The sequence below is a fragment of the Microcaecilia unicolor genome, chromosome 6 (assembly GCF_901765095.1).
Source record: "Microcaecilia unicolor chromosome 6, aMicUni1.1, whole genome shotgun sequence".
Lineage (NCBI taxonomy): Eukaryota > Metazoa > Chordata > Amphibia > Gymnophiona > Siphonopidae > Microcaecilia > Microcaecilia unicolor.
This window is the reverse complement of record NC_044036.1, coordinates 42785409-42806712: the sequence shown is the minus strand read 5'-3', so window position 1 is coordinate 42806712 and position 21304 is coordinate 42785409. Positions and strand designations below refer to the sequence as shown.

General features: G+C 45.4%; 1 protein-coding gene across 1 annotated transcript in view; it reads right to left on the bottom strand.

Moving 5' to 3' along the window:
• LEPR (leptin receptor) overlaps window positions 1–21304 on the bottom strand; it is a 204665-nt gene that overhangs the window by 77268 nt on the left and 106093 nt on the right. Inside the window, exon 9 of the mRNA XM_030207748.1 lies at window positions 294–493. Within this exon, the coding sequence (XP_030063608.1) occupies window positions 294–493 (200 nt within the window). The remainder of the gene's footprint in view (window positions 1–293; window positions 494–21304) is intronic.

Below are 21304 nucleotides of genomic sequence, written 5' to 3'. Positions count from 1 at the left end.
GTGCCCAGTAACTCCAACTGGAGAACTCCACTCTACAACATTATCCAGTTTTAAAAAAATCTTCTCTTCTTCAGCTATATATTCACACCTGAAGAAGAAACCTGTAAGTTCTTTGAAAGCTCACATACTACAGTACTTATTTTACTGATCCTTTGCATGGTATCACAACATGCAAAGACTTTGGTGTTCTCTAATGCAGCTGATTTTAACCCCACACATAACTCAATCATGATTAGCATCAGACTGGTGCATGTCAACTCGCTCTGTTTCTATTGCTTTATAAATTTACCTACCTACGTTCATTGGAATGACACACACTGGAGGAGATTCAAGTGTCCCTAACGGATGATTTATTTCTATCCACATTGTATATCCAGAGAAAAGAAAAACAGGCTCAAATGTGCATTCACAAAAACCATCCATCTGTAACTGGCAAATTTTTGAGTCAGATGGTTGAAGAGTGTTCTCCATTCTAGGACAATACACTTTGTTCCTACAAAATGAGAGAATTTACAGTAAGCTTTAACAGTGTATGAAATTTAAACATGGAAAAGAAAGTAAGCCATATGTTGCCCAGTATCTCTCAGGGTTCTGAAACAGGCTCGAGAATTATTTTTTTAAAGGCTAAAAACAATCTTCGAGGTTCCACTGGTGAGGAACAGAGAACAAATCCAATCTGACTCTTAAATCATGAAGCCATGCAAGTCTTGTTGTTTGCAAGGATTTCTTTCTTACTTACCAAATTATGGTAAAGCAGAGGACAAACCAACTTTAAACATTAAGCTACAATTTTTGCATATTTCATCTGTAAGTAGCGTATAGGGAATCTTCAATGCAGGCCAATTAGCATTAGGTCCAAATACCAAGAAGACAAGCCCCATTTTAGTCTCTAGGCAACTATATTAAGTCCTTTGACTTGAACTAAGCACTTTTTGATTCTTCCTTGATACAGAGGCAGAATATTTGGGCATCCATGCAACATTTACAGTGGGGGAAATAAGTATTTGATCCCTTGCTGATTTTGTAAGTTTGCCCACTGACAAAGACATGAGCAGCCCATAATTGAAGGGTAGGTTATTGGTAACAGTGAGAGATAGCACATCACAAATTAAATCCGGAAAATCACATTGTGGAAAGTATATGAATTTATTTGCATTCTGCAGAGGGAAATAAGTATTTGATCCCTCTGGCAAACAAGACCTAATACTTGGTGGCAAAACCCTTGTTGGCAAGCACAGCGGTCAGACGTCTTCTGTAGTTGATGATGAGGTTTGCACACATGTCAGGAGGAATTTTGGTCCACTCCTCTTTGCAGATCATCTCTAAATCATTAAGAGTTCTGGGCTGTCGCTTGGCAACTCGCAGCTTCAGCTCCCTCCATAAGTTTTCAATGGGATTAAGGTCTGGTGACTGGCTAGGCCACTCCATGACCCTAATGTGCTTCTTCCTGAGCCACTCCTTTGTTGCCTTGGCTGTATGTTTTGGGTCATTGTCGTGCTGGAAGACCCAGCCACGACCCATTTTTAAGGCCCTGGCGGAGGGAAGGAGGTTGTCACTCAGAATTGTACGGTACATGGCCCCATCCATTCTCCCATTGATGCGGTGAAGTAGTCCTGTGCCCTTAGCAGAGAAACACCCCCAAAACATAACATTTCCACCTCCATGCTTGACAGTGGGGACGGTGTTCTTTGGGTCATAGGCAGCATTTCTCTTCCTCCAAACACGGCGAGTTGAGTTCATGCCAAAGAGCTCAATTTTTGTCTCATCTGACCACAGCACCTTCTCCCAATCACTCTCGGCATCATCCAGGTGTTCACTGGCAAACTTCAGACGGGCCGTCACATGTGCCTTCCGGAGCAGGGGGACCTTGCGGGCACTGCAGGATTGCAATCCGTTATGTCGTAATGTGTTACCAATGGTTTTCGTGGTGACAGTGGTCCCAGCTGCCTTGAGATCATTGACAAGTTCCCCCCTTGTAGTTGTAGGCTGATTTCTAACCTTCCTCATGATCAAGGATACCCCACGAGGTGAGATTTTGCGTGGAGCCCCAGATCTTTGTCGATTGACAGTCATTTTGTACTTCTTCCATTTTCTTACTATGGCACCAACAGTTGTCTCCTTCTCGCCCAGCGTCTTACTGATGGTTTTGTAGCCCAATCCAGCCTTGTGCAGGTGTATGATCTTGTCCCTGACATCCTTAGACAGCTCCTTGCTCTTGGCCATTTTGTAGAGGTTAGAGTCTGACTGATTCACTGAGTCTGTGGACAGGTGTCTTTCATACAGGTGACCATTGCCGACAGCTGTCTGTCATGCAGGTAACGAGTTGATTTGGAGCATCTACCTGGTCTGTAGGGGCCAGATCTCTTACTGGTTGGTGGGGGATCAAATACTTATTTCCCTCTGCAGAATGCAAATAAATTCATATACTTTCCACAATGTGATTTTCCGGATTTAATTTGTGATGTGCTATCTCTCACTGTTACCAATAACCTACCCTTCAATTATGGGCTGCTCATGTCTTTGTCAGTGGGCAAACTTACAAAATCAGCAAGGGATCAAATACTTATTTCCCCCACTGTACAGGTTAGTACAACACAGAGGTGGTGATCTGCATGTGAACAGTCCACAAACAGAACACAGCAGACTATGTTGAAGAAACTGGTATTTATTGCTCAAGATGCCCGAAGAAGCCATGTTTCGCATTCCAAGAGGCTGCATCGGGGGGCTACACTGTGTAATCAGAACATATATATATTAAAATCGTAAAACCTTATCTCACAATGAAATACATTAAAATAATGCAAATACTTAAAACATACACAACTAATTAAACTAATAATAATAAATAATAAGCCAAATGGTGAAACAAGAGGAGGTACATGCATAAAACACTGAATGAAAATCATAAGTCTTAAAGGTTTAGAACATGAATATGTATTAAAAACTCATGCATAATAAGATATTTAAAAGGGACACATACCTATTAGGGTTTCTCAAGGCACTTTTCCCTAATAGCAAATAATATATTCAAAGCCTAGAATAAAAATTAAGTACAAATTACAAAAACAAATTAAGTAAAATTTGAGTTGAAAACCAGTGTGGCTTGGAAAAACAGTTGAATTGATTAAAATACAGCTACTCACAAACAGCAGCAGTGTGACTTCCAGTTGGTGTGCATGGTGAGCAGTTGTGCTTAATGGAGCTCTGTCAATCTCATCCCGTTTTTCCCTCCTAGATTCATCAACCGCCGGTCAAGTACGCTACTTATTGCTCTCCCATGCCATACACAGGGAAACATGCTGTACAGCTGGAAGATGCCAAAACCTAAAATGGGAGCTACTATTAAAGACATCTATGCAGCCAGGACAGTGCAAACCACACAGGACAAAATGGCGTCTGCAAGCCCTGGGGAGCCAACAGTTGGTGGTGCATCGGAGACAGGAAAACAGTTTGGAGAAACTCCAAACATGTGGAACAAGATCTTACATAAGATTCAGGCTTCGAGAGAAGAAATAGCAGACTTAGCTGATTCGCTTTGAGGAGAAATTACAAGAGATATTAACCTGTGTCGAAGTGACGGGGGCATGCTTGTTAGAACTGGAGGAAGAAGTGGCAGAAGACCGCAGTAAACATAATTGCTTACTGCAAAAAGTGGAATACTTACAAGACTGGGTAGAAGACCAAGAAAATCGCAGCAGGAGGTCTAATCTATGAATAATAGGGGTGAAAGAGGGCCTGGAAGAGCCACAAGTTTTGGATTATGTGCATAAATGTTTAATCACTTGTTTTCCAGATCTGCGTTCCTTTCCGCCTTATGATTCTGAAAGAGCACATAGGGAGCTGTGCCCCAAGCCAGACCCATATATGTCGCCAAGAGCCTTAACAGTTAAACTGCTTCATTTCACTGAAGTGGCCCATATCCTCCGCAAGGCCCGACAGGACAAAAAAATCTATGTATGACAACATGGAGATTCGGATGTTCCCAGGCTTAAGCTTGGAAACACTCAGAAAACGGAAAGAACTTTGGTCTTTTAAAAAAGACTTGCAGGAGAAGGGCTACCAAGTAGGGCTTATGCTATCCAGCATACCTGATGGTTCTCATTAAAGGTAAAAGTCGCTTTCTCACCTCTCCAAAAGAATTTCAGGTCTTCCTGAACACCAACTCCAAGGAAAAAGATATGGCACTGGGGAAACGCGCCCCACTGAAGCGCACCCTTACTGACTCTACAAGCCAATGGGGTTATAACCTCAGGCCGAAGCCTCAGCAGAACAGATACAACGCATAATTCCCAGACATCGCAGCAGGTAAAACTGCAGAAGAAAAATTTGGCACACATAGATGGAGATACTGCCTCTTTGGAGGGAGACAGCTCCTCCAGCAAACCGGAGGGAGATAATAATGCTGTAACAGATGACACATAGGGACAAGCAATCCTCTTCAGACACATCTGGAGGTTGCAGCAGCCCAGGGTTAAGGTTGTTGAAGATCCCGTGGCAGCTACTAGGCTCAACTGACATGGACTGTTTATAACAATCTCTCTGGCAATTCAGACAACTCAGGGTACAGCCCAGAGCGGAGTGGATTTGGCAGTTTTTATTTTGCTTACTTTAGTGCTGAGTTTTTGAAACTTTATTCCAGCTTAATGTAAAACTAAGTAGTTCAATATGCTTGTCTATAACTGATAGAAGCTGTTACCAAGGAAGAGGGATGGAATAGACAGGTTAACTTACCTAACCTGTCGCATAAAGAGAATGTTGGAGAATGGGGATATGGGGGTGGGTTTTCTCATGGGGAGAGACTTACAAACAGAGGGGAAGGGGAGTGGACACATGGGTGGAAAGGGAAGGAAGGTACTAGTAATGGGAGAATGGACATGAACAGGAAAGGAAAATGCTAAACATAATTGGAGGGCCAATGTCCAGCTTTTGATGCAACCTGAAACTAGGGAATGACTCCACAATGAATGGAGTTCATGTGAACAGAATAATGGCATGGGAGATGTTTCACCTGGTATTGTTTGGGAAGCTGGGAAGGCATACATGAGAAGCCTGCTTATCCAAAAGGGAACACAACTTAAAAAAAGAGAATGAACGCCAGACAAGACAATTACAATCGGATATTGCCTCCCTGCAGGCCTCGCATGTAAAAACAGGAAGTGCCAAGATATTGAAGTTATTGTTGCAAATAAACAACAGATTTAATAGAAATACAACATATGGAATTTCTTATAGCACAGGCTAATTGCACATTTCTGGAACATAGCAATAAGGCAGGAAAATTACTTGCATGGCAACTTAAAAAACAGAGGGATTCGAAATGGGTGCACTCTGGGAACTTCGGGGGGGGGGGGGGGGGGGGGGGGGGGGGCGTAAACATAACATCTAACCAAGATATAGCAGCTGAATTCCAAAAGTTTTATAAAACCCTTTATACATCTGAGGCCCAAATGCCGGAAAGCGCTGTTGATGCCTATCTGGATAGGCTGTCCCTTCCCACCTTGTCAGCCTCAGACTAGCTATGGCTTAATAGAGAAATCCAACAGGAGGAAGTGGAGAGAGCTATAAAGACCTTAAAGAAAGGCAAAGCAGCAGGGGGAGATGGACTCCCTGCTAAATATTATAAACTACTGGCACCTGTGATGGCCCCTTTCCCGACATGCTTAATGATATAAAAGAAGGGGTTCCCTTACCGGCCAGTAGGTATCAAGCAAGGGTAATTGTACTTCCAAAACCGGGCAAGGATCCAGCGCTATGCACTAGTTATTGCCCTATTGTGCTCCTTAATACAGAAGTGAAGATTTTTGCAAAAAGTATTGGCCTCTAGTTTGGATATTCTGCTCCCAAAACTGGTACACGGGGACCAACCGCTTTATTAAAGGTAGAATATTGGGAGATAGTTTTCGGAAAGCAATTAATCTGACCTTATTGATACAACGAGATAAACTGAAAGTCATGTGTGTCACTATAGATGCTAAAAAAGCTTTTGACCATGTGGGGTGGGATTTTCTTTTCCGCGTTATGCAACAGATGGGATTGGGAGGACAATACGGGCAATGAATTAAGTCATATGTAGCTCCTATGAGTCAAATTGTAGTAAATGGAGAAATATCAAAACCTTTTACACTAGGGAAGGAAGTGTGGCAAGGATGCCCAATGTCCCCTCTGCTCTTTGCATGGGCCATTGAACCCTTAGAGTAGGGAATTAGGCGTAATCAATATTGCCAGTCACTGCAGGACAACGGGAACACAAAATATTATTATATGCAGATGATACACTCCTCTTTGTCCGGGATCCAGCACATTCTCTGGACCCATTACTAGTTGAGCTAGACCTATACTCCTAATATTCTGGATATAAGCTTAATAAAGATAAGACAGAAGCTATGTAATTTAACACTACTACTCAGGAAGGGATTCAGAACCTTCCCTTTCAAGTGAACACCAAAGGCTTTCGTTATTTGGGTGTTAAAATTTCAAATCTAGCACAAAATTTATTTAGACTAAACTACCCTGCAGCAATAGGTGAGAGCTTTGATAAATGAATGGCAGGGATTATGGCTTACATGGGTGGGGAGAATTGCAGTCATTAAAATGATGATTATTCCCCGCTTCCTGTTCTTTTTTCAAAATCTACCTATCATGGTACCTAAGGGCATGTTTAAGAGATGGGACAAGATGTTGAGAACTTTTATATGGAATGGACACAGACCACAAATTAGCCTCAATAGACTTATGAGGTCACGGGATGAAGGGGGGATGGGATTCCCTAACCTAAGGTAGTACAATAGAGCAACGGTGTTGGCAGCTCTAAAAGATCACCACACTCCTGGACCAAATAAATAGTGGGTGTCACTTGAACAGGTAAACATGGCTCCATATGCCTCCTTCTATGACTATGTGTGCCAAAGATCAAGGTTGGAGGGGCAAGTGCAGACCAAAGGCCTCCCCCACATATTTTTAGTCTAGTTATTAGTACAATGGAAGGAGGCACAGACACAGAAAAAGTTATGGGTTTTCTTTCATCCATATAGATTTTTGAGAGACTATCCCCTTTTCCACACTGGATATTTAGGTCCAATACGGCGGGGATTAGAGTCCCAAGGTATACATTACTGTAAGGAGTTAACTCCTCAAGGGACATTTTTGACTGTCACATCTTCAAGAGCTTTTGAATTTTAAAATCCCCTTTTTTCGATACTTTCAAATGCAAGATTTGCTTCAAAACACGATAGAGGGGCCTCATCTACATAGACAACCCACAGACTTATAAATTGTGTTATTTAAACCTGGGCCATTGAAGAAACTTCTATCAAAATTATATAAAGTGTTGAGAGCTCTATCTGTAGATGTCACTCCAATACACAAACTCAGTTGGGAATGGTAGTTTGGGCGATTATTAGATGCAGGGGAGTGGGCAAACATTTACAATTATATCAGACGATGCTCAAGTGTTTCCAATTATCAACAAGTTCAGTTCATGTTAATCTTAAGAATGTATTGGTACCCATCAAAAGTGAAAGGTGCCACACTAGGGCAGCCATTGGAGGGGTTGTGGACTGGAAGATACATATGAACACATGTGGTGGGATTGCCCAATAAGTCAAATGTTTTGGAAACAGGTCTGGTCTAAATTGAACCTCTGTGGTGCTGCTTTATGGGAATTTGGTCCTGAGACAGGTTTGTTGGGGAATATCCCAGATTGCAGGCATCAATCTGTGGAGTCACACCGTGGACTGGATTTACTGTTAGAAGCAAAGTTGGTTTTTGCTCGTTCTTGGAAGATTGCTTCAGGTCCAACTGTGGATCTCTGGCACATGATATGTGCAGAACTGAGAAAATAACAACTGCGTTAAAAGGTCAGAAGAAATTGTGGACACAAAAATGGGCTAAAGTAACATTCTGTAGACTTTTACTTCTACTATTACTACTATTTAGCATACTTCTCAATAGCTTTCAGATAATTTACTAACAACGAAGGAGAAATGGTCAAACATTCCATGTTACCTCTGACTTAGTCTTTTCCAAGTTGTAGGGGTGGGGGAAATACATTGGTAAAAACTGGTTGATTGAATAAAGGTTTTTGTATAGATGTGATAGACTATATATCTTTGAAATATTGTACTGTCTAATCTGTTCATTATGATGCAACTTTCAACTCAATAAATATTGAATGATAAACAGAGCAGTGTATCTGCAAAGCCTAAAAGCAGTAAAACTCATTTTTAAGTATTAAAAATGAGAATGAAGCCAGTAATTTAGAAAACTCCAAATCCAAATATAAAGATGTAGTTACTCATAGACAGCAGCAAAATATCTGTCAAGAAGACTGCCTCATCCTTAATCAGCAGGAAAACAGCCACAGTGATGAACAATCAAGTTTATAGGTTCCATGTTTGAGGTCAAAGGTAAATCACATTTAAGCATCTAAAATAGTTTCAAAAAGCCCTAAAAAACTCTCCAAAAAACTAATAGACATGCTTTAAAATCTTGATAAAGATGGCATCTAGCACAAAAATTATGCCATTTTTGAAATGTTAATTATAAAAAACGATTGATCAATAGAAGTTTTAAAAACACAAAACTCATAATGAATTTAGGTACAGCAACCTCTCCCCACCTAGAATTTCTATTTTTTTAAATGTAAAAACATTGCAAAAGATGCTCAAAAGTGCTAAAAGAAACTTACTCCCCTGTTTACTAAGCTGTGCTAGCAACTGGTGGTGGCTAATGCCAACACAGCCCATTCACTTTGAATGGACTGTTGGTGTTGCTGCATGGCAGTCGCTAGCACGACTTAGTAAGCATGGGTTTAAAGAATTATGCATTCCAGGTGGCCATTTCTTGTGTCCAATGACGATGATAGCATCATCGGCTCGGGGAACAGCTTAGGAGACATACAAATATATTATAAAAATTTTAAAATGCATATTAAAAGCATAATCTCTTACTTAATAAATTAATTGACCAGTTAAAAATTGCTATTAAAGATGGTCAGTCACATGAAACATCAAACATATAAAAGGCGAGTGTCGTACTCACTCGCAAATGCGCAGTAGAGACTTCCCTCTCTGCCCCGCCCCTGCATCAATACGTGATGAGGGGGATAGGACAGAGCGGGAAGTCTCTACTGCGCATGCCGCAGACGTACTCGCAACCGCTCCGCTCCCCCCCCCGAGGTCACTGCTACCGCTCCCCCCACCCGGAGTCGCCGCCACCGCCGCCCCTCCACCCGGCCCGAGCACTGTCTTTCTTATTGAACTTACATCACACCACGCAGATGCAGCAGGCACATCAGCAAAGCTGCCGTCGGGACGGCCTTCCTTCTCTGCCTGTGTCCCACCCTCGCCGCGTTACGTCACACGAGGGCGGGACACAGGCAGAGAAAGAAGGCCATCCCGATGGCAGCTTTGCTGAAGTACCTGCTGCGTCTGCGTGGTGCGATGTAAGTTCAATAACAGACAGTTCTCGGGCCGGGGGGGGGGAGCAGCGGCGACCTCGGGGGGGGGGGGGCCTCGGAACCCCCCCCCCCACATTCCAAAACGAGCCCGTTTACACGGGCTCAACGGCTAGTTAAATAAATATATAAATAATAATGCATCTTAAAAGCACAAAATGATACAATTATAAATACAGAACCTAATAAAATCATAAATACAAAATGGTCGTAAAGTCATACAAAAATCATACAATATAAATATTTAACAGATGACTGACCATTAGACATATATTATGTAAATGTATGCATGTCCATCTTTTAGCTGAAAGTGCGTAAGTCTCTTTTATTACAATTGAGTCATAAAAATACAGGAAAATCTAACGCCACATTAAGATCATTAGCAGGCTCATTTTCGAAAGAGAAGTACGCCCATCTTTCGACACAAATCAGAAGATGGGAGTCCTTCTCCCAGGGTCGTCTAAATCGGTATAATCGAAAGCCGATTTTGAACGTCCCCAACTGCTTTCCATTGCAGGGATAGCCAAAGTTCAAGGGGGCGTATCGGAGGCAGGACTTGGGTGTGCGTAACACATGGACGTCCTCGACCCATAATGGAAAAAAAGAGTGACCCTGACAAGCACTTGGACGACTTTACCTGGTCCTGTTTTTCTTATGACCAAGGCACAAAAAGGTGGCCGAAATGACCAGATGACCACCGAAGAAAATCAGGGATGACCTCCCCTTACTCCCCCAGCGGTCACTAACCCCCTCCCCACCCTCAAAAAACATCTTTCAAAATATTTTTTCCAGCCTCAGATGTCATACTCAAGTCCATCACAGCAATATGCAGATCCCTGGAGCAGTTTTACTGGGTGCAGTGCACTTCAGACAGGCAGACCCAGGCCCATCCTCCTCCCTACCTGTTGTGTTTGTGGAGGAAACAGCAAGCCCTCCAAACCCCACCAGAAATCCACTGTACCCACATCTAGGTGCCCCCTTCACCCATAAGGGCTATGGTAGTGGTGTACAGTTGTGGGTAGTGGGTTTTAGGGGGGTTTGAGGGGCTCAGCAGACAAGGTAAAGGAGCTATGTTACTACTACTACTATTTAGCATTTCTATAGCGCTACAAGGCGTACACAGCGCTGCACAAACATAGAAGAAAGACAGTCCCTGCTCAAAGAGCTTACAATATTCAAGACAAGAAATAAAGTAAGCAAATCAAATCAATTAACTATGTTCCTGGGAGCATTTTATGAAGTCTACTGCAGTGCCCCCTAGGTTGTCCAGATGGTGTCCTGGCATGTGAGGGGGACCAGTGCACTACAAATACTGGCTCCTCCCACGACCAAAGGGCTTGCATTTGGTCGTTTCTAAGATGGGCGTCCTTGGTTTCCATTATTGCCGAAAATCAGAAACGACCAAGTCTAGGGACGACCATCTCTAAGGACGACCAAATTTCAGGATTTGGGCGTCCCTTACTGTATTATTGAAACGAAAGATGGACGTCCATCTTGTTTCGATAATACGGGTTTCCCTGCCCCTCCATCGGGACGTTTTGCGAGGACGTCCTCAACAAAACTTGGGCGTCCCTTTCGATTATGCCCCTCTAGGTGACGGGGGGGGGGGCTCATTTTCAAAGCACTTAGACTTACAAAGTTCCATAGTAACCTATGGAACTTTGTAAGTCTAAGTGCTTTGAAAATACGCCTCACAGTGTCATATTTAAAAATGAATCTTTGTTCTTCCTGTAAAAGTAAACAGTTCACATCTCCCGCCTCTCCAATGTGTCTCTACCTTATGGATTGCAATAAAATGTAATTCTTCAAATCTGTGTTGCATAGCAATCATGTGTTCTACAATTGGCTTTTCAACAGCTTTCCTTTAAATGGCACTTCTGCATTCTATAGTTCTTTTATTTAGGGCTCTTGAGATCTTTCCAATACATGTTTACAGGGACAGATCACTACATAAACAACTCTTTCATTTTTATAATTTGAGAAGTGTCGTAGCTCATATTTTTCTCCTGCAATCGGATGTTCAAAGTTAGCCGAGCAAACAGAACAATTGAGACATGGATAGTGTCCCAAAATGGTATTCCTTCTATTTTGATAGTACATAGGTGATGCTGAAGATGCCAAAATTTCTTTAAGATTTCTGTATCTTTTAAAAGCCACTAACAAATCCTTATTGGCAAACTCTGGTATTTGCCTGTACCACATGCCAATGTTTTCTTAATATTTTGATGATATCATGGGATAGATGATCATACTATAAAGAACACACTACTCCGTTAGGCTTTGAGCTTAAAAGTGATTTTCTTTCATGTTGGTGTGCTCTTGTCAGTCCATCTCTAATATGTCTATTGGGGTATCACCTATCTCTAAATCTTTTGCACATGATCATAGTTTGACTCCTAAAATCTTCCGGCTGTGAACAAATTCTTTTGGCTCTTAGAAACTGGCTATAAGGTAAAGTTTTCTTCAGTGACATACTGTGACAACTGTTAAAGTATAGCATTTTGTTCAACATCTTCTCCATAATCTGATGTGCTCTTTGTACAAATTATCTGTTAGAAACTTCTCTTCAAAATTGGCAGCAAGCAGGTTGGCTACTGATGGAGCCATAGTGGCTGCCATTGTTGTACCTTTTACTTGTTTAAAAAATTGCCCTTGAAAATAGAAATAGTTTTCTTTCTAGGCCAAAGTACCATGTTCCATGATGAATTCTGTTGGTATTCTCAAATGTAGAGATCTGTGGCCTAGTGATTCTCTTACAATGTTCAGGGCCTTAGTTTGGGGGAACTGTACCCTCTTTTATTTCAGTTTCTTCAAGAATATTGATAGTATGTGTGGAGTCCCTTGTATCAGACGGAATCTGTGGAACTAGGAGTCTCAAAAATACATGTCAATAAAGGTTCCAATACTGAACCTATTGCCAAGACAATAGGCCTTCCAGGTGGAGAAGTGAACAATTTATGGACTTTAGGTAATATGCGTAACACAGATATTCTTGGTTATGAAACATGTAAAAAAATCATATTCTTTGTTTGTCAAGTATCCAGCTTACTTTCCAATATTCAACAATGAATTGACCTTCTTTCACAATACTTTGGTAGGGTCCCCCAGTAAAACTTTATAAATACTGGTGTCCTGGACTTGTTTGTATACTTCTTTCATATAACCACTCTTGTTCATCACATCAATTCCACCACCGTTGTAGGCTTGTTTAATAACTATTCCTGGATCATTCTTAAGTGATTCCATAGCCTTCTTTTCTTCTTTCAAAAAGTTATAAAAGGGTCTCATTCTAACAGCTTAATATCTTTCAAGACTAAAGCTTCAAAAGTCTTTTACTTAAATATTTTTTGTAATTTTTACTTAAAGAATTTTTGTTGTTTTAGGCTTTGAATATATTACTTACTATTAGGGTAAAATACCTTGAGAAAACGTAATAGGGGAGACATGAAATGGAGGTGTAGCCTAGTGGTTAGTGCAGTGAACTTTGATTTTGCAGAACTGGGTTCAATTCCCACTGCAGCTGCTTGTGACATTGGGCAACTCACTTAACCCTCCATTGCTCCACATACAAACAAGTACCTGTATATACTATCCGCCTTATTTTCGAAAGAGAAAGACGCCCATATTTTGACCCAAATCGGGAGATGGGCGTCTTTCTCTTGTGGGCGCCCAAATCGGTATAACCGAAAGCCAATTTTGGATATCTTCAACTGCAATCTGTCGCGGAAACGGCCAAAGTTGATGGAGACGTGGTGAAGGCGGGACTGGGGTGTGTTTATCAGCTGAGGAGAGATGGGCGTACTCGGCCGATAATTGAAAAAAGAAAGGCGTTTTTAGCGCAAATTTGTGTCACTTTTTTTGGACCCTTTTTTTTCACGAACAAGTCCCAAAAATGTGCCCTAAATGACCAGATGACCACCGGAGGGAATCGGGGATGACCACCCCTGACTCCCCCAGTGGTCACTAACCCCCTCCCACTAAAAAGAAACTTTAAAAACTTTTTTTCCAGCCTGTATGCCAGCCTCAAATGTCATACCCAGCTCCATGACAGCAGTATGCAGGTCCCTGGAGCAGTTGTTAGTGGGTGCAGTGGACTTCAGCCAGGTGGACCCATGCCCATCCCCCCTACCTGTTACACTTGTGGTGGTAAATGGGAGCCCTCCAAACTGCCCCCAAAACCCACTGTACCCACATCTAGGTGCCCCCCTTCACCCATAAGTGCTATGGTAATGGTGTAGAGTTGTGGGGAGTGGGTTTTGGGATTTGGGGGGGCTCAGCACCCAAAAAAAGGGAGCTATGGACTTCAGAGGTAGTTAACTTTTTTTAAATTGTTACAAGTGCCCCCTAGGGTGCCCGGTTGGTGTCCTGGCATGTGAGGGGGGCCAGTGCACTACGAATCCTGGCCCCTCCCACGACCCAATGCCTTGGATTTGTTCATTTTTGAGCTGGGCGCTTTCGGTTTCCATTATCGCTGAAAAACGATACCGCCCAGCTCAAATCCGCACAAATCCGATGCATTTGGCTGGCACAAACCGTATTATCGGAAAAAAGATGGACGCCCATTTTTTTCGAAAATACAGTTTGTCCCGCCCCTTCACGTACCCATTCTCAGAGATAGACGCCCATGGAGATAGGCGTTTGCGTTCGATTATGCCCCTCTATGTAAACCACTTTGAATGTAGTTGAACCTCCCCCAGAAAGGTAGTATATCAAGTCCTATTCCCCTTTAATAGGTGTGTCCATTTTTAATGTTTTATTGTGCATGATTTCTTATACATATTCCTGTTCTAAACCTTTAAGACTTGTGATTTTCATTCAGTATTTTATGCATGTACTAATTCCTTTTGTTTCATCATTTAGCTTAATATGTATTATTGTTGGGTTAACTAGCTGTGTGTGTTTTAAGTATTTGCATGTATATTATTGGGCTCATTTTCGAAAGAGAAGGGTGCCCATCTTTCAACACAAATTGGGAGTTGGGGGTCCTTCTCCCAGGGTCGCCCAAATTGGCATAATCGAAAGCCGATTTTGGGCGTCCTCAACTGCTTTCCGTCGCGGGGATGACCAAAGTTCCCAGAAGCGTGTCAGAAGCATAGCGAAGGTGGGACTTGGGCATGCTTAACACATGGGCGTCCTCGGCCGATAATGGAAAAAAGAAGGGTGTCCCTGGCAAACACTTGGCCGACTTTACTAGGTCCTTTTTTTTTACGATCAAGCCACAAAAATGTGCCCTAAATGACCAGATGACCACATGAGGGAATCAGGGATGACCTCCCCCTACTCCCCCAGTGGTCACTAACCCCCTCCCACCCTAAAGAAAATGTTAAAATATTTTTCCAGCCTCTATGCCAGCCTCAAATATCATACCCAGCTCCATGACAGCAGTATGCAGATCCCTGGAGCAGTTTTAGTGGGTACTGCAGGGCACTACAGGCAGGCAGACCCAGACCCATCCCCCCCTACCTGTTAAACTTGTGGTGGTAAATGTGAGCACTCCAAAACTCACCAGAAACCCACTGTACCCACATCTAGGTGCCCCCCTTCATCCCTAAGGGCTATAGTAGTGGTGTACAGTTGTGGGGTTTGGGGGGCTCAGCACACAAGATAAGGGAGCTATGCACCTGGAAGCTTTTTCTGAAGTCCACTGCAGTGCCCCCCAGGGTGCCCGGTTGGTGTCCTGGCATGTCAGGGGGACCAGTGCACTACGAATGCTGGCTCCTCCCACGACCAAAGGGCTTGGATTTGGTCGTTTCTGAGATGGGCGTCCTCGGGTTCCATTATCGCCGAAAATCGGGGATGACCATCTCTAGGGACGACCATCTCTAAGGTCGACCTAAATGTGGAGATTTGGGCGTCCCTAACTGTATTATCGAAACGAAAGATAGCTGCCCATCTTGTTTCGATAATACAGGTTTCCCCGCCCCTTCACAGGACGTCCTGCAAGGACACCCTCAGGAAAACTTGGGGGCCCCGTTCGATTATGCCCCTCCATGTCAATTTATTTATTTGGTTGTGAGATAACTGTATATATGTTCTGATTGAACAGTGTAGCCCCTGACACAGCCTCTTGGAAAGCGAAACATGGCTACATCGGACATACTGAGCATAAATATCTGTTTCTTTAATACAGTGGTCTGCTCTGTTCTGTTTGTGGACATTTACAGGTTAGTACTTTGAACTCAGAAAAGACCACAGTTAAAATCCAAACTTCAGTGAGGCTATGGAAGCCAAATGTTTTAAACAATGGCTTTTTGGTAGCAGTGCAAATCCTATATAATAATTCTCACCACCAACGTTCTAATGTGGGACTGCCTGGGTCCGTGGCTCCTGGAGTTGCTGAGCTAGGCTCCGTAGCCAGGATGACATCACTCACAGCTGATTACCAGGCAGGGGGAGGAGTAGGGAAACATGCTCCTCCCCCTGCCTGGGAATCAGCTGTCAGTGCGCCGCTCCCTGCCACTTCGGAGCAAGTGGCAGGGAGTGGCGCATCAAAAAAATACAAGCGCGGCACCACAGAAACCCCCCCCCCCTGGAGCATCAAACATCCCCTCCCCCCCTCCCCCCAGGCACATCAACCCCCTCGCCACCCGCAGCTGCCACTGGTAACAGTGTCCGGCTGCTGCTGCTGCTTCTCCTGTTGAGCAGCAGCGGCCGCTACAAAAAGAAAAAAAAACATAAATGTTTTTAAAACCAGCCCAAATCAATCGCAAATGCCCGAGTCTTAAAACGCAGACTCTGCAGCCGCTCCTCCTCTTGCCTCCACATCGTTGCCCCTGGAGTAAAGTACCGGAGACGCGCAGCAACATGACAGGCGAGAGAAGGAGCGACTGCAGAGACTGCGTTTTAAGACTCAGGCATTTGCAAATGATTTAGGCTGGATTTTAAAACATTTATCGCTTTTTTTCTTTTCAAGCGGCTGCTGCTGCTCAACAGGACAGCGTTACCACTGGCAGCTGCGGGTGGCGAGGGGGTTTGATGCGCCGGTGGTGGAGGGGAGGGTCGCTGGACATGGGTGGCTGCAGGGGTGGCAGGGGGAGAGGAGGGTCGCTGGACATGGATGGCTGGAGGGGGGCAGGGGTGAGGGAGGTGGGGAGGGGGTCCTGAGACCAGAGAGGTGGGGGGTGGGGGCTCACACTCACTCACTGTCTCTCACATACACTCTCTCTGACACACTCCCTATCACACTCTATCTCTCTGTCACACACACACAGTCTCACACACACAGACACTCTGTCTGTCTCTCACACACTCTCTCACACAAACACACACACAAGCTGTCTCTGTCTCTCTCTCATTCTCTCTCTGACACACACACTCCATCTCTCACACACACTCTCTCTCAAACATACACACTCCGAGGAAAACCTTCCTAGCGCCCATTTCATTTGTGTCAGAAATGGGCCTTTTTTACTAGTTGGATAATAAGACATGAAAGGGAACGAGATTGCTGGATTTATTGTTGACCTTGTAAGAATCACTGATAAGCCCTGTAATAGCCTACAAGTGGATGTGATAGAGGTTAGTATTTTACCATATTCTGCATATGCTTGGGTTTGATAGGAGGGCAGTGGTTGGAAAGATGGTAGAATTTCAAATTAAAGACATGGGTAGGGAGCTGCTGTTGTACTCAACATGGGAAGCATTGCACTCAACATGGGAAGCATTGCAACTGAACAGACTGGATGGGCAATTACATTTTTTCCTGTCATCATATACTATATTACTTTGGTATTATAACTACTACCTGGGATACAACCTTAGCAGTGTGGACCAAATAACGGTACAAACTGGATAGGCCAATTGGTCTTTTTCTGCTGTCAATTACTATGTTACTATGATCATGAATAACAGATACCCCCAGATGTGTCATCCAGGGATAGAAGTGAAAGCGAATGATACATACCTGTAGCAGGTGTTCTCCGAGGACAGCAGGCTGATTGTTCTCACGACTGGGTTGACGTCCACGGCAGCCTCCACAAACCGGAACAAAACTTTGCGGGTGGTCCCGCACGCAGGGCACGCCCACCGCGCATGCGCGGCGTCTTCCTGCCCGTGCGCGACCGTTCCCGCTCAGTTGAATGACAAGCAAAAATGAGTAAAAACGCAACTCCAAAGGGGAGGAGGGAGGGTAGGTGAGAACAATCAGCCTGCTGTCCTCGGAGAACACCTGCTACAGGTATGTATCATTCGCTTTCTCCGAGGACAAACAGGCTGCTTGTTCTCACGACTGGGGTATCCCTAGCTCTCAGGCTCACTCAAAACAAGAACCCAGGTCAATTGAACCTCGCAACGGCGAGGGTATAACCGAAATTGACCTACGAAGAACAACTAACTGAGAGTGCAGCCTGACCAGAATAAATTCGGGTCCTGGAGGGTGGAGTTGGATTTAAACCCCAAACAGATTCTGCAGCACCGACTGCCCGAACCGACTGTCGCGTCGGGTATCCTGCTGGAGGCAGTAATGTGATGTGAATGTGTGGACAGATGACCACGTCGCAGCCTTGCACATCTCTTCAATAGTGGCTGACTTCAAGTGAGCCACCGACGCTGCCATGGCTCTGACACTGTGAGCCGTGACATGACCCTCAAGAGTCAGCCCAGCCTGGGCGTAAGTGAAGGAAATGCAATCTGCTAGCCAATTGGAGATGGTGCGTTTTCCGACAGCGACCCCTTTCCTATTGGGGTCGAAAGAAACAAACAATTGGGCGGACTGTCTGTGGGGCTGTGTCCGCTCCAAATAGAAGGCCAACGCTCGCTTGCAGTCCAATGTGTGCAACTGACGTTCAGCAGGGCGGGTATGCGGTCTGGGAAAGAATGTTGGCAAGATAATTGACTGGTTAAGATGGAACTCCGACACCACCTTTGGCAGGAACTTAGGGTGAGTGTGGAGTACTACTCTGTTATGATGAAATTTGGTATACGGAGCATGAGCTACCAGGGCCTGCAGCTCACTGACTCTGCGAGCTGAAGTAACTGCTACCAAGAAAATGACCTTCCAGGTCAAGTACTTCAGATGACAGGAATTCAGTGGCTCAAAAGGAGGTTTCATCAGCTGGGTGAGGACGACGTTGAGATCCCATGACACTGCAGGAGGCTTGACAGGGGGCCTTGACAAAAGCAAGCCTCTCATGAATCGAACGACTAAAGGCTCTCCAGAGATGGCTTTACCCTCTACACGAAGATGGTAAGCACTAATCGCACTAAGGTGATTCCTTACTGAGTTGGTCTTGAGGCCAGACTCTGATAAGTGCAGAAGGTATTCAAGCAGGTTCTGTGCAGGACAAGAACGAGGTTCTAGGGCCTTGCTCTCACACCAAACAACAAACCTCCTCCACTTGAAAAAGTAACTCTTTTTAGTGGAATCCTTCCTAGATGCAAGCAAGACACGGGAGACACCCTCAGACAGACCCAACGAAGCGAAGTCTACGCTCTCAACATCCAGGCCGTGAGAGCCAGAGACTGAAGGTTGGGGTGCAGAAGCGCTCCGTCGTTCTGCGAAATGAGAGTCGGAAAACACTCCAATCTCCACGGTTCTTCGGAGAACAACTCCAGAAGTAGAGGGAACCAGATCTGACGGGGCCAAAAAGGCGCTATCAGAATCATGGTGCCGTGGTCTTGCTTGAGCTTCAGTAAGGTCTTCCCCACCAAAGGTATGGGAGGATAAGCATACAGGAGGCCGGTCCCCCAATGGAGGAGAAAGGCATCTGACGCTAGTCTGCCGTGTGCCTGTAGTCTAGAACAGAACAGAGGCAGCTTGTGGTTGGTCTGAGAGGCGAAAAGGTCCACCGAGGGAGTGCCCCACTCTCGGAAGATCTTGCGTACCACTCTGGAATGGAGCGACCACTCGTGCGGTTGCATGACTCTGCTCAGTCTGTCGGCCAGACTGTTGTTTACACCTGCCAGGTATGTGGCTTGGAGAAGCATGCCGAACTGGCAGGCCCAACGCCACATCCCGACGGCTTCCTGGCACAGGGGGCGAGATCTGGTGCCCCCCTGCTTGTTGATGTAATACATTGCAACCTGATTGTCTGTCCGAATTTGAATAATTTGACAGGACAGCCGATCTCTGAAAGCCTTCAGTGCGTTCCAGACCGCTCGGAGCTCCAGGAGGTTGATCTGAAGATCTTTTTCCTGGAGGGACCACAGTCCTTGGGTGTGAAGCCCATCGACATGAGCTCCCCACCCCAGGCGAGATGCATCCGTCGTCAGCACTTTCGTGGGCTGTGGAATTTGGAATGGGCGTCCCAGGGTCAAATTGGTCTGAATGGTCCACCAGTGCAGTGAAGTGCGGCAACTGATGGAGAGGCGGATGACATCTTCTAGATTCCCGGTGGCCTGGCACCACTGGGAAGCTAGGGTCCATTGAGCAGATCTCATGTGAAGACGAGCCATGGGAGTCACATGAACTGTGGAGGCCATATGACCTAGGAGTCTCAACATCTGCCGAGCTGTGACCTGCTGAGACGCTCTGGTCTGGGAAGCGAGGGACAGGAGGTTGTGGGCCCTCACTTCGGGAAGAAAGGCCTGAGCCGTCTGAGAATTCAGCAGAGCTCCTATGAATTCCAGAGATTGGACTGGCTGGAGATGGGACTTTGGGTAATTTATCACAAACCCCAGCAGCTCCAGGAGGTGAATAGTGCACTGCATGGACCGGAGAGCTCCTGCCTTCGAGGTGTTCTTGACCAGCCAATCGTCGAGATATGGGAACACGTGCACTCCCAGCTTGCGTAGATACGCCGCAACCACCACGAGACACTTCGTGAACACCCGTGGGGCAGAGGTGAGCCCAAAGGGCAGCACACAATACTGAAAGTGCCGTGCGCCCAGGCGGAATCTGAGATACTGTCTGTGAGCTGGCAGTATCGGGATGTGAGTGTATGCGTCCTTTAAATCCAGGGAACATAGCCAATCGTTTTTCTGAATCATTGGTAGAAGGGTGTCCAAGGAAAGCATCCTGAACTTCTCTTTGACCAGATATTTGTTCAGGCCTCTCAGGTCTAGGATGGGGCGCATCCCCCCTGTTTTCTTTTCCACAAGGAAGTACCTGGAATAGAATCCCTGCCCTTCCTGCCCGGGTGGCACGGGCTCGACCGCATTGGTGCTGAGAAGGGCGGAGAGTTCCTCTGCAAGTACCTGTTGTGCTGGGAGCTGAAGGATTGAGCTCCCGGAGGACAATTTGGTGGAGGGGAGGCCAAATTCAGGGCGTATCCGCACCGCACTATTTGGAGAACCCACTGGTCGGAGGTTATTAGAGGCCACCTTTGGTGAAAAAGTTTTAACCCCCCCCGACTGGCAGGTCATCCAGCACAGACACTTTGATGGTGGCTATGTTCCCATGGATCCAGTCAAAAACCCGTCCCCGGTTTTTGCTGCGGAGGCGCCGGGGGCTGCTTAGGCGCACGCTGTTGACGGGAACGAGCGCGCTGGGACTGTCCCTGAGTCTGAGGAGACCTTCGGGCCGGCTGGGTGTACCTACTCTTGTTGTAGGCGTAGGGCGCAGCCTGCCTGGCCTGGGAAAAACGTCCACCTGCTGAGGTGGATGCTGAAGGCGCCCGGTGGGAGAGCTTGTCGAGGGCGGTTTCCCGCTGATGTAGTTGGTCCACCAACTGCTCGACCTTCTCACCAAAAATATTATCCCCCTGGCAAGGGACATCGGCCAGCCGCTACTGGGTGCGGTTGTCCAGGTCAGAGGCACGCAGCCATGAGAGCCTGTGCATCACTATACCTTGGGCCGCAGCACGAGATGCCACATCACAGGTGTCATATATACCCCTGGACAGGAACTTTCTGCACGCCTTCAGCTGCCTGACCACCTCCTGAAAAGGCCTGGACTGCTCCGGGGGGAGCTTG